General features: G+C 40.4%; 1 protein-coding gene across 3 annotated transcripts in view; it reads left to right on the top strand.

Moving 5' to 3' along the window:
- PBLD (phenazine biosynthesis like protein domain containing) overlaps nt 1-14,207 on the top strand; it is a 41,383-nt gene that overhangs the window by 9,225 nt on the left and 17,951 nt on the right. For all 3 annotated transcript variants that reach the window (XM_055425614.2, XM_055425616.2, XM_055425612.2), the window contains exon 2: nt 4,673-4,819. In XM_055425614.2, coding sequence (XP_055281589.1) covers nt 4,736-4,819 — 84 coding nt within the window. In that variant the 5' untranslated portion in view covers nt 4,673-4,735. The remainder of the gene's footprint in view (nt 1-4,672; nt 4,820-14,207) is intronic.

Here is a 14,207-nt window from a genome sequence, read left to right as displayed (position 1 = left end):
GACTGTAAACAAGCTAAGACTATTATAGAGGGACAAATAAGCATCAACATACCCAGGCATACCCATGGGCAGGTTTAATGACTAAACTTTTTGAACAAGGGATATTTATGATTTCCCTACATGATAAATGGAACCAAGGTTAGAATTCAGAAAGATGTCTACTGTGTCCTCAGAAACTGACTTGATGGAACTGCAGGGAATATAGTGAGACAGGGGATTGTCAAATGGGATTTTTTTTTCTGTATTATTTTATTATTTTATAAAAAGGTTCTATTCATACAATAAATTGATAATTAAAGACTAAAAAAGTTTTAAAACAGATATGAATAGTTTAGAAATCATATGAATTTAGATTTATGAGGTACCCTCTGGGAGTAATTGATTTCTATTTAAACAGCTTATTTGCTTGCCATTATTAAGGGGCATATAAAGCCATACTAGAAAGCATATTAAAAAGCAGAGACATTACTTTGCCAACCAAGGTCCATCTAGTCAAGGCTATGGTTTTTCCCGTGGTCATGTATGGATGTGAGAGTTGGACTGTGAAGAAAGCTGATCGCCGAAGAATTGATGCTTTTGAACTGTGGTGCTGGAGAAGACTCTTGAGAATCCCTTGGACTGCAAGGAGATCCAACCAGTCCATTCTGCTGCTGCTGCTGCTAAGTCACTTCAGTCGTGTCCGACTCTGTGCGACCCCATAGATGGCAGCCCACCAGGCTCCCCTGTCCCTGGGATTCTCCAGGCAAGAACACTGGAGTGGGTTGCCATTTCCTTCTCCAATGTGTGAAAGTGAAAAGTGAAAGTGAAGTCGCTCAGTCGTGTCCGACCCTTAGCGACCCCACGGACTGCAGGCTACCAGGCTCCTCCATCCATGGGATTTTCCAGGCAAGAGTACTGGAGTGGCTTGCCATTGCCTTCTCCAGTCTATTCTAGAGGAGATCAATCCTGGGTATTCATTGGAAGGACTGATGCTAAAGCTGAAGCTCCAATACTTTGACCACCTCATGCGAAGAGTTGACTCACTGGAAAAGACTCTGATGCTGGGAGGGATTGGGGGCGGGAGGAGACTGGGACGACAGAGAATGAGATGGCTGGATGGCATCACCGTCTCGATGGACATGAGTTTGAGTGAACTTCGGGAGTTGGTGATGGACAGGGAGGCCTGGCATGCTGTGATTCATGGAGTTGCAAAGAGTTGGACATGACTGAGCGACTGAACTGAACTGAACTGAAAGCCATACTAGGGATCCTAATGGAATGTAAGTGAAATTAGAGAAGGATAAATTAAAATCTTTGGATCATTTGAAAAACACCCTGCTGGATAGTGCACACAGCTCTACCTGAAAGTTGCAGCTTAGGACCAGCCATTAGATTGACCAGGATGCCAAAATTTGTGCAAGCCCATTTACTGGGTAAAGAAAGGCAAGTTGCTTAAACTTCACCTGCCTCAAATTTTCTTTCAGCAGTTCAGGAGGAATTTAAGCCTGCCCTTTTCTTTTCTTCTTTTGGAAAGATATACCCATCTTCCTGGGGCTTCCTGCATGGCACTAGTGGTAAAGAACCTGCCTGCCAATGCAGAAGACATGAGAGACTCAGGTTTGATCCCGAGTGGGGAAGATCCCCTGGAGGAGGGCATGGCAATCTACTCCAGTAGATTGGAGAAGCAGAGCCTGGTGGGCTACAGTCCATGGGATTGCAAAGAGTCGGACATGACTGAAGCAACTTAGCAGTCATACACCTATGTTCTTGGATTAAAAGAATATCTTCAAAATGATTTTACAACTCAAGGTAATCCACAGATCCAACACAATTCCCATCAAATAAGTCTGCGTTTTTCTTATAGAAATGAAACCAAAATTAATTTTAAGGAGAGAGAAAAAGAGAGAGACATCTTCAAAAATAAACTCTAGATTAGACTCTCAGAGTAGAGGCATATGGCTCATTCATGAGACTCTCTCCTCTCCCTGGTACCTAGCTTTGCAGTTAGCCTGCCACATAGTAGCTGTTGAACTGAATTTTGGATTTCTATTTTGTTTTTAACATTTAAAAAAAATTTATATTGGAGAATAGTTGATTAAAAATGTGTTAGTTTCAAGTGATTCAGTTATACATATACGTATATTTATTCTTTTTCAAATTGTTTTCCCATTTAGGTTATTACAGAATACTTTTATTTATTTATTTATTTATGGCTGAGCTGGGTCTTCCTTGCTGTACAAGGGCTTTCTCTAGTTTCGGAGAGTGTGATGGCTTCTCATTGTGGTGGCTTCTCTTGTGGAGCACGGGCTCTAGAGTGTGCAGGCTTCAGTAGTGGCAGTGTGTGTTGACTCAGTAGTTGTGGCCCATGGGCTTATTAGTTGCACCTTGGCATGTGGGATCTTCCCAGACTGGGGATCAAATCGGCATCCTCTGCTTTGCAAGGCAGATTCCTAACCATTGGACCACCAGGGAAGCCTGTATTATGGAATATTGAGCAGTGTTCTCTGTGCTGTACAGTAGGTCCTTGTAGGTTATCTATTTAAAAAAAATTTTTTTAAAGTTTAATTGGAGGATAATTGCTTTACAATCTTGTGTTGGTTTCTGCTGTACAATCATATTAATCAGCTATAAGTCTACATATATCTGCTCCTTCATGAACATTGACTCCAGCAGATCTTGATAGCCTCATCTCTGCAATCTCCTTTCCTCTTGCATATCTATTTCCATATCAAATTGCTTGCCCTGGGATTAATCTATGCACTCTACCCAAAATGCCTGTTCCCACTTTATGGAGCTGCTGGATATTTGTGTGTGTATATTTTTGGACTCACTCAAATGGCATCTCTGGATGACAGCTCTGGGAACTCATCTCTGGAGCTCCCTCTGACTGTCTCCTGGGCAGAGTTATTGCTTTCTCCTTGTGTTCCTAAGCATTTTATCTATATCTTTTCCTTTTGTATTTTATATTTTATAATTTTTACATTGGTCTCCTCACTGGCTAGAATTCCTTGCTAAGAATTATGATTAAAAACTGTATCTTAAATATTAATACTATTATTGTTTGGAGGTCAAAAAGTGCAGACTTACCCAAGTTTCTTGAAAGGGCTCCAAAGGCACAAACTTGTAGCTATAAAATCAATTAGTTCTTGGAATGTCATGTGCAGCATTGTGACCATAGTTAATAATAATGTATTGAATATTTGAAAGTTGCTAAGAGAGTAGCGTTGGTGTTGGAGAAGACTCTTGAGAGCCCCTTGGACTGCAAGGAGTCCATCCTAAAGGAGATCAGTCCTGGGTGTTCATTGGAAGGACTGATGCTAAAGCTGAAACCCCAATACTTTGGCCACCTCACGTGCAGAGTTGACTCATTGGAAAAGACCCTGATGCTGGGAGGGATTGGGGGCGGGAGGAGAAGGGGACGACAGAGGATGAGATGGCTAGATGGCATCACCGACTCAATGGACATGAGTTTGGGTGAACTCTGGGAGTTGGTGATGGACAGAGAGGCCTGGCGTGCTGCGATTCATGGGGTTGCAAAGAGTTGGACACGAATGAGCGGCTGAACTGAACTGAAGAGAGTAGATCTTCAAACTTCCACCATACGGAAAAAAAAAACCCAAAACCTTTTTTTGTAACTATGTTTGGTGATAGATTAACTAGACTGTTTGTGGTAGGTCATTTCCCAATATATATGAATATTGGATTGTTATGTTGTAAACCTGAAAGTAATATATCAATTATACCTAAAAAAAGGCAGAAAAAAGTAGGCAATTTGGCAAGAAAGTTAAGCAAAACCCTTGTAAATAAATGAAAAGAAAAAGAAAACAACTCTGTGGACCTGGGAGCTGCCTAGCCATTGTTTATCCTCATCTCCTTGAAAACAAGAGATACGTGTTAGAATGGGTTAATTTCTTTTATATTTAAGCAAAACACCCCATAGTTTGCTGAGTTTTTAAAAAGTTCTATAACTTTGAGAGAGAGGAATTCTTCCCTACCTATGGCAAAGTCCTGCTTTCTAGTGAAAGCAAAGGAAATACCCAGAATGTGAACAGTTTATCTCCACAGCATGAAGATACAGAAGAGTCTTCACACCCCCCACACCATTTTCCTGTATTTTATAGGTTTTCAGTAAAGAGAAAGTATTATTCTTATAATAAAAAGGTTAATTTTAACAAATCTATATCATGAGCTCTAAAAAGTCTCCAATTGCAGATTTATAAAATAACACAAAATTAAAACATGAGATTCCTTTGACTATATTAAGTCCAAAAAAAGTTATTGCTAATTTGAATGGTTATGATTAATTTTTTGATTTTCCAGTTTTTTAATGATGGGCATTTTTTTAATAATTAGAAAAAATACATCATTTTAAAAGGGCAGTAATATTCATCAGTAAATTATCAGCAACATATATGCTCTTTGGAAGTTTCGCATACTTCATTAACAACATAGCTTATGCTAGTTTTGGCTACTCTAAGAATATAACTATGTTAAGTATATGTACACTATGAAAAGAAAATATTCTATTCATCCAGTATTTTAAAGGAAATTCAATCTAGAGGCTTAAAATAAATCAAAGGATTACTTATCTTTAAATGTAGGTGTATTAGAATAATTACTTGACTTTGTACTTGGGAAATGTTAGTTGTTTCTTTGTATCAAGTAAAACATTAACTTTCTGATTTTTTTGTAGCAATAAGAAGAAAAGCAGTCTACCAACAGTTTTGAGAGTTTGCGGAAACAGCTTACAAAGAAAATGAAGCTCCCTATTTTCATAGCAGATGCATTCACAGCAAAAGCATTTCGTGGGAATCCGGCTGCTGTTTGCCTCCTAGAAAATGTAAGTAGTATTTTGCTTTGAAGTACAGTGCCTGAAATCCTAGATGCTTGTAGAACCAAGTTTTACTTTTAAAAAAAAAAAAAAGAAAAGAAAAAAATCAGACCCACTTGTTTGTTTACCTTCCTGGGTTGTGTTCTCTGTCAATTGGTATCAACAATGTTCATGTCTGCAAGTTGATTTTAACCAAATTATATGATAAGACTGCTTATATCTAGATGGATGCACATGTCTAGAAAATTAAGATTTATGTAAAGAAGAACTAGAGCCAATTAAAAAAAAATACCAGAAACAGGAGTAGGTGGCATTTCCCTGGTGGTTCAATGGTTAAGACTTCCGCTGCAGGGGGCACAGATTCTATCCCTGGACCAAAAAAAGAAAAGAAAACTCATCCATTGTAGCCACTGGATTTTCATTTAGTTAGCACCAAATGTGGGAGACAATGAAATTAGATGAGTTTTATGTGACTGAACATGGCTGATACTACATTTAGCATAAAAGATTCTAGCTGTATATTTTTAACCTTACCTATAGTTCAGACAATTAGAAATTCTTTTCTGGACCAAAAAGATGAGACATTTTGCGAGGAATTAAGTAATTTAGTAGAAGGATAGAAAGGAATTAAGCTCTAACATAGCGAGAACTCAGTTTACTGAAAATCTCATTTTAAAAATGGCTCTTTGAGGACTTCCCTGGTAGTCCGTGATTAAGATTCCAGCTTTCACTGTAGGGGACATGGGTTCAATCACTAGTTGGGGGAGTTCCACATGCTACATGGTGCAATGAGGCAGGGGGAAAAGGCTCTCTGGTTAGATAAGTATTAACAGAATAGTTAAATATTCCTTGACCTTAGTTGCTTTGTGTTGTTATCTGGGTATTAGGAAACAAGTCAATGTACCCTTCCACTCAAAGCAGTTAGTACAAGAGTAGAGTATCTGAGAATTATGTCAACTACGCAGTAAGCAATTGATGATCCTGAGTAAGTCTTATTAAGTTGGGGCCTTCAAGGGCAGTAAACATCAAGCTGGTTGCAGATTAAAATCATCCAAGGTGGTTTAAAAATTCCTGTGCCCAACCAATCACAACAGAATCTCTGGTGGGTGAGACCCAAGCAGCACTGGGTTTTAAAGCTCCCCAGGTGATTCTAGTGTAAATCAACATGGAGAATAGCTGCAGTTTTACTGAGACTGGTGAATGCTGTTAATTGAGTCCTTATATATTTTATTTTCTCCCTCAAATAAAGCAGCAATATGGTGATCAAAGTCCCCATCTTACCTTAACAATGCATTCATTATGCAACCCTGTAGCTGGCATTTTCCAACCACACAGTGCAGAAAGTAATAACATTAATAGACTTTATCAAGTAACATAAGAACTTGGGAGTAATAGTGAGAGAATAGCTAACAGCTGGATTCTAAATCCTGAACTTTTTTTAGAAACAATATGGCACACAGAGCTTCGCATCAAGGACTTGTGGAACTGACTAAATCTACTTGTCAAAAGTGTTAGTGTAAAAAAAAAGCCTTAGTGTATTTATCCCATATTCTCATGTAATATTCTAGAAGAGTTTTTAAAAAAGTTTTAAGTGATTTATGCACTTAATTTTTACCAGGAAAATTTTTATTATTTTTATTTTATTTATTTATTATCATTATTTTATTATTTTTATTATTCCTCAATGTATTCCTTCTCACCTCTAGTACATTCACTAAGCTCCAGACTTAGGATCTCTCTCTCTCTTTCACTCCCTATTAAAATATATTTTGCGTGTTACTTATATACTTGGAAAAACTAGGAAATACAAATTTAAACAAAAAACTTCAGTTCAGTTCAGTTCAGTCGCTCAGTCGTGTCCTTCTCTGCGCGACCCCATGAATCACAGCACACCAGGCCTCCCTGTCTATCACCAACTCCCGGAGTTCACTCAAACTCATGTCCACAGAGTCGGTGATGCCATCCAGCCATCTCATTCTCTGTCGTCCCCTTCTCCTCCCGCCCCCAACCTTTCCCAGCATCAGTCTTTTCCAGTGAGTCAACTTGTCGCAGGAGGTGGCCAAAGTATTGCAGTTTCAGCTTTAGCATAAGTCCTTCCAATGAACACCCAGGACTGATCTCCTTTAGAATGGACTGGTTGGATCTCCTTGCAGTCCAAGGGACTCTCAAGAGTCTTCTCCAACATCACCGTTCAAAAGCATCAATTCTTCGGCGATCAGCTTTCTTCACAGTCCAACTCTCACATCCATACATGACCACGGGAAAAACCATAGCCTTGACTAGACGGACCTTTGTTGGCAAAGTAATGTCTCTGCTTTTTAATATACTATCTAGGTTGGTCATAACTTTCCTTCCAAGGAGTAAGCATCTTTTAATTTCATGGCTGCAATCGGCATCTGCAGTGATTTTGCTCAGATCATGAACTGCTTATTGCCAAATTCAGACTTAAAATGAAGAAAGTAGAGAAAACCACTAGACCATTCAGATATGACCTAAATCAAATCCCTTATGATTATACAGTGGAAGTGAGAAATAGATTTAAGGGACTAGATCTGATAGATAGAGTGCCTGATGAACTCTGGACGGAGGTTCGTGACATTGTACAGGAGACAGGGACCAAGACCATCCCCATGGAAAAGAAATGCAAAAAAGCAAAATGGCTGTCTGAGGAGGCCTTACAAAGAGCTGTGAAAAGAAGAGAAGCGAAAAGCAAAGGAGAAAAGGAAAGATATAAGCATCTGAATGCAGAATTCCAAAGAATAGCAAGGAGAGATAAGAAAGCCTTCCTCAGTGATCAATGCAAAGAAATAGAGGAAAACAACAGAATAGGAAAAACAAGAGATCTCTTCAAGAAAATTAGAGATTCCAAGGGAACATTTCATGCAAAGATGGGCTCGATAAAGGACAGAAATGGTATGGACCTAACAGAAGCAGAAGATATTAAGAAGAGGTGGCAAGAATACACAGAAGAACTGTACAAAAAAGATCTTCATGACCAAGATAGTCATGATAACGTGATCACTGACCTAGAGCCAGACATCTTGGAATGTGAAGTCAAATGGGCCTTAGAAAGCATCACTACGAACAAAGCTAGTGGAGGTGATGGAATTCCATTTGAGCTATTTCAAATCTTGAAAGATGATGCTGTGAAAGTGCTGCACTCAATATGCCAGCAAATTTGGAAAATTCAACAGTGGCCACAGGACTGGAAAAGGTCAGTCTTCATTCCAATCCCAAAGAAAGGGAATGCCAAAGAATGCTCAAACTACCGCACAATTACACTCATCTCACACGCTAGTAAAGTCATGCTCAAATTCTCCAAGCCAGGCTTCAGCAATATGTGAACCGTGAACTCCCAGGTGTTCAAGAAGGTTTTAGAAAAGGCAGAGGCACCAGAGATCAAATTGCCAACATCCGCTGGATCATGGAGAAAGCAAGAGAGTTCCAGAAAAACATCTATTTCTGCTTCATTGACTATGCCAAAGCCTTTGACTGTGTGGATCACAATAAACTGTGGAAAATTCTGAAAGAGATGGGAATACCAGACCACCTGACCTGCCTCTTGAGAAACCTGTATACAGGTCAGGAAGCAACAGTCAGAACTGTACATGGAACAACAGACTGCTTCCAAATAGGAAAAGGAGTACGTCAAGGCTGTATATTGTCACCTTGTTTATTTAACTTATATGCAGAGTGCATCATGAGGAATGCTGGGCTGGAAGAAGCACAAGCTGGAATCAAGATTGCTGGGAGAAATATCAATAACCTCAGATATGCAGATGACACTACCCTTATGGCAGAAAGTGAAGAGGAACTCGAAAGCCTCTTGATGAAAGTGAAAGAGGAGAGTGAAAAGGTTGGCTTGAAGCTCAACATTCAGAAAACAAAGATCATGGCATCTGGTCCCATCACTGCATGGGAAATAGATGGAAAAACAGTGTAAACAAAGACCTTAGCATAGTTCAAAGCAATATGCTTCAGTATGAAAGGAAGAAAAGGAAGTCTGCGATCAGGGACGCTTTCTAGAGTCTCTCAGTTCATTTCTGTGCCTTAGACCTGTGAGATGAGGCTGGTTTGATGGCCGGTCCAGGACAACTGAATAGGTATTTAAAGACTGGTTTGCTAGTTTTCTATTCTGTAGACTTGAGGATCTCCTTTCTTGAAGGTTAACCTAGCAGTTTCTCCAGTGCATAATCAATAAACATTAACATGAAATGAAAAGAGAAACTGTTGTTCTGCCCTTTGGATTTTTTTACCCACAGCTAGAGACAGTGGGCACTTGAAGCACCTAGAAAGAACACAAGTGAACTCAGGAAATATCAGAGACAGATAAGGACTAAGCCTTATAATGCTGACCACAACTCAGTAGGCATTTAGCCTGTCATTATGTATTCTACAAATATTTGTTGACACCTGCTGTGGGCCAGGCTCTGGGGTAGGGATGGGAGGTACCGAGACCAATAAGTTTGCCTGTCCTTGATGTGCTCAGAGTCTAGCAGGGGAAACAGACACATAAACCTGATCATTTTCCCATAGTCACCACAGAGGCTGGAAGACCAGGTACTAGGTCCCCTGGGGACCAGAGCATGGAACAACTTGCATTTTTATGGGTGAGAAAATACTTCAGATTTTAAGTTCAGGGTTTCTTTTTCATTTTGTTTTGTTTAAAATTATTTAAAATTTGACTGAGATGATACTATGAAAAACTTGGTAGACAGATTAAAGACTAGATAGATAATTGTACTTTGAACTTTTAAAATACTTGATCAGAGACTGCTGGAAGAAAAGGAAAACTTTCTGGGTAACAACATTCCCAGAACTTCTACAATATTCTCAAGTGTTTTGTCATGGCCCTTCTAGATAAGTCTGTTTTTCAAATCTTCACTTGAGGAACACTGTGAAAGTGAAGTGAAAGTGTTAGTGGCTCAGTCATGTCCGACTCTTTGCAACTCCATGAACTATAGTCCTCCAGGCTCCTGTGTCCATGAAGTTCTCCAGGCAAGAATACTGAAGTGGGTAGTCATTCCCTTTTCCAGGGTATCTTCAAATCCAGAGATCAAACCCAGGTCTCCTGCATTGAAGGCAGATTCTTTACTGTCTGAGCCACCAGGGAAGCCCTGCTGCTAAGTCACTTCAGTCATGTCCAACTTTGTGCGACCCCATAGACGGAAGCCCACCAGGCTCCGCCATCCCTGGGGTTCTCCAGGCAAGAACACTGGAGTGGGTTGCCATTTCCTTCTCCAGTGTGTGAAAGTGAAAAGTGAAAGTGAAATCGCTCAGTCATGTCTGACTCATAGCGACCCCACCAGGCTCTTCTGTCCATGCGACTTTCTAGGCAAGAGTACTGGAGTGGCTTGCCATTGCCTTCTCCAAGGGAAGCCCTAGACAAGTCTATTTTTTAAATCTTCACATGAGGAACACTGTGTATTAGGTGAAAGCAAAAACAGATTAAGGGCTAAATGTAACTAATATGAAACAGATACTTGAAAAAAATATTTAAAACTTTAAAAAGCTGATGGCTGTTCACAGATGCCTGACAGTTTTACAGTAACGACTATATGTCGTGGTTTAGTCACTAAGTCGTTTCTGACTCTTGCAACCCCATGGACTGTAGCCTGCCAGGCTCCTTTGTCCATGGGATTCTACAGGCAAGAATACTGGAGTGAGTTGCCATTTCGACATAGAAAATGTATAGAAACAATATTTTAAAAAATGAAATAGATACATTACAACGATAGCTGTGTTAAAAGCTATAGGAATTCCTGATCAGCTATTCAAATAGGTCATCGGGCTGTGGTAGTGATAGGTGGTTTATTTTCCTGTAAACCTGCTTTACTAGTTAGTGAAAATAACATACCAACAAAAGTCAGGAGGCCATATTTATTCTCCCTCATATTCTAACAAAACCTTAAGATTTTTTTTTTTGTGTGTGTGTATATATATATGTGTGTGTGTGCTTTTAGGGCAGAGCTTCTCAAATGTGTTATTAACATTTTGGACTGGGAAGTTCTTTATTGTGTGAGGTGTCATGTCTGTTATAAAATGTTTGACAGGTCCTAGGCTTTGACCCACTAAATGACAGTAGTCTTCCCCTACTCCCCCAGCCATGACAATCAAAAATTGCCCCCGGTTGAGAACCATTGTTTCAAAAGATACCTTCTGTAAAGACAGGTTTATTCTGGAGTTTTCCTGTTTAAATTATCCATAAAAACAACTTCAAGGCCCAGTGATACATTTATTCCACTTCAACTGGCATTTCCTGGCTGTCTACCAAGAGTGGGACACTGCTAGTATCAAATGTGATGCTCATAGATGTGCATTTTTATTCTTTTAAACACTAATAATCATTTCTATTGACAGCAAGGAGGATTGGCTTCACACTTTTAAGTAGGAATCCTTAGTTTTAGTTCCTAAACTACTTGCTTTTCTAGCTTTCCTGGATAAAGTCAGGTATAACCAAAAGCCACTTTTACAGCTTGGTAGGTTATGTATTTAAATGAAAAAAGGTGTATAGCAATCCTGAGTTCAATCCATGCTTTAACTCACATGCAGTGGTCATTTCCACACTTGGCATCCTTTCTTAGAGAGGATTACTGACTCAGTGTGACCACACTGGGTCAGAGACTCCTGGGGTTTTCCAGAGAGATGCAACCTTATATCTCAGTTTTACTCTCAGAAGAAGGATGCAAGAGTGCAGAGAAGATTCTTCCAGGACCTGGAAGCGTTTTTCTTTGCCAAGTATTTGAAGGAAGAGAGCAATGCAAAGGAAGAGGAAATGCTAGTGTGGTAATCTCTGCTTCCCAAGTACCCTCACTGACTTCTAGAACAAAACTCTCAGCTGGGGGCAGTGATTTCAGGCAAGTTCAGCCAGACACATACTGTGCTAATTGGTTTTCATATGTTATTTCCTTTCACCTTCACAACATCTGTATAACACCCGTTTTACAGATGAGAAGACAGAGGCAGAGGAAGGTTAAGCAATTTATCTAAGTGGCTGACTTCAGACTTCCACCCCAGGTCTCCCTGACTGCAGACCTGCTTTTGACCCACTGTATTCACTACTGGTGCTTCCCAGGTGGCCCCGTGGTAAAGAATCTGCCTGCCAATGCAGAAGACTCAAGAGACGCGGATTCTATCCCTGGGTCAGGAAGATCTTCTGGAGGAGGAAATGGCAACCCACTCTAGTATTCTTGCCTGGAAAATTCTATGGTCAGGAGAACCTGGCAGGCTACAGTCCATGGGGTCACAGAGAGTGAGACACTACTGAGCACACACATGCACTTACTACTGGAACACTCAGTACTAGATGTTCTCCCACAGTGCCCCTTCCCCGCTGGTAACATGCGTCAGTCTTATAATTCACTCAACGCCTGTCTTCCTCACTTCTGTATGTTCTATGAGATCTTAATCTATTCCGACTAGTTCCAACATCCAGGGCCTAGCACATGGGAGACACTAAATATCTGTTGTGTGAAAGTGGAAATAGTATAATCAATTGTATTATGCAAAATCTTCTTCTAGGAGTTCTAGTAGAAGAAGCCAACAGTTATTTATTTATTTTTTAGTTTATTTTTTGGCTGTACTGTGTCTTTATTGCTGTAAGCAGACTTTCTCCAGTTGTAGCGAGCTGGGGCTGGCTACTCTCTGGTTGCGGTACCTGGGCTTCTCATTGAGATGGCTTCTCTTGTTGCAGAGCACAGGCTCTAGGTGCAAGGGCTTCAGTAGTTGTGGCTTACTTGCTCCATGGCGTGTGGAATCTTCCTGGACCAGAGATCAAACCTGTGTTCCCTGCATAGGCAGATGAATTCTTATCCACTGTGCCACTGGGGAAGTGTTGGCCAGCGATTATGGATCTTTTGTTTTCATTGATGGGGTGGGATGGGCAGGGCATGCAATGCAAGTATGTGCTTTAGGTTCTGTGATGGAGCTGGAGAGACAAGGCATATAAGATCCATTGTTGTTCAGTCGCTAAGTCATGTCTGACTCTGCGTCCCCATGAACTGCAGCATGCCAGGCTTCTCTGTCCTTCACTCTCTCCTGGAGTTTGCTCAAACTCATGTCCATTGAGTCGATGATGCTATCTAACCATCTCATCCTCTGTCTTCTCCTTCTCCTCCTGCCCTCAGTCTTTCCTAGTGTCAGGGTCTTTTCCAAAAAGTCAGCTCTTCACATCAGGTGGCCAAAGTATTTAGGAGCAACTGAAGATGACTTGCAGCTTGAGTGCTGCATTGTGTGGACATAACTTTGCAATCGGAAACCCAGTGTCTCAGAAGGAATCTCCTGTTTCTTCCTGAATGATTTAGAACTTTCTACATCCAAGTGCTTTTCCTTTGCTAGAAAGAAAGCAGAGGGACAAATGAACAGAGAGCGACTGTCCTGTTTAGGCTGTCATATTTCTAAACTGCCACAAAGGGGCAGTATTTTAAAACTTTACTCTGATTTTCTGATTATTACTCTTTCGCGAGCCATATGGTTGATAGAACATCAGTGACCCAACACAGTACTTTGCGACTCAGAAAAACAAACATGGCTCTGTTTTTACTGCTGGAAACTTGACTCCTGTGAGACTGGCAAAGAGAAATGGATATTAAAGCAGGAGAATTAGCAGTTATTGGTTCAGTTTGTAACTATTGTGTGTTACATTTGAAAATAAGCTTGTAGTGTAAAATGGAAACATTATTGGAACCAAACTTCAGTATTGTTAATGAATGTAGTCTCCTTCTTTTTTTTCCCTAAAGCTCTCCAAGTTGCAATGTTAATCTTCTCATGATTCACCATCCTCTTTGGTTCCAGTGTAGAAATTCAGCCACCCGTGGTGCATACTGAGGGCTGTGACTATCAAACTTTTTATTATCTCTGTAACCTCAGGCAAATAGCAGATGTATTTTCAGTGTCCTGGGACAGAAATTCAAATTGTCACTGGTGAAATATACCAAACCAGAGAGGATTAAAGAGCTGATGGTCAGTGAAGTGTGTGTTTTAACTGATGTGCAAAAAAGCCCATTTGCAAAGGAATCTACTACCAAAAGATGGTGATCTTGGCTAAAATGTGAAACTCTTCAATATTTTTAGAGACTCTGGTCCTAAAGGTTGAGGGAAGCAATAGGCAAAGAAAGGAAGGACAAGGATAGGAAGTTTGGCCAAATCAGATAGAGGAAGGACTGGCAGGCACTCAGGTTCCTGCAGTCAAGGAGGCAAATCCATGTTTTTCTTCATCAGCCCTTCAGTCATCTCTGAAGCTGATGATTGCAGACTCAGCCCTAGGAAGTTAAATGGCTCCCAGTTTCATTAAGGTGGTGTATGCATGGGCAGGTAGGCCAGATTCCACGGAGAGCATTCTACAAACCATGGGAAAGCAGCTTGAGCTCACTTCTGAACGTTGTTGTCTTGTTGGCCC

This window comes from Moschus berezovskii, chromosome 12 (assembly GCF_049115385.1).
Source record: "Moschus berezovskii isolate FMDL1 chromosome 12, NW_MosBer_1.0, whole genome shotgun sequence".
NCBI lineage: Eukaryota > Metazoa > Chordata > Mammalia > Artiodactyla > Moschidae > Moschus > Moschus berezovskii.
Note: the sequence above shows the minus strand (reverse complement) of the source record. Positions and strands in the feature narration are given on the sequence as shown.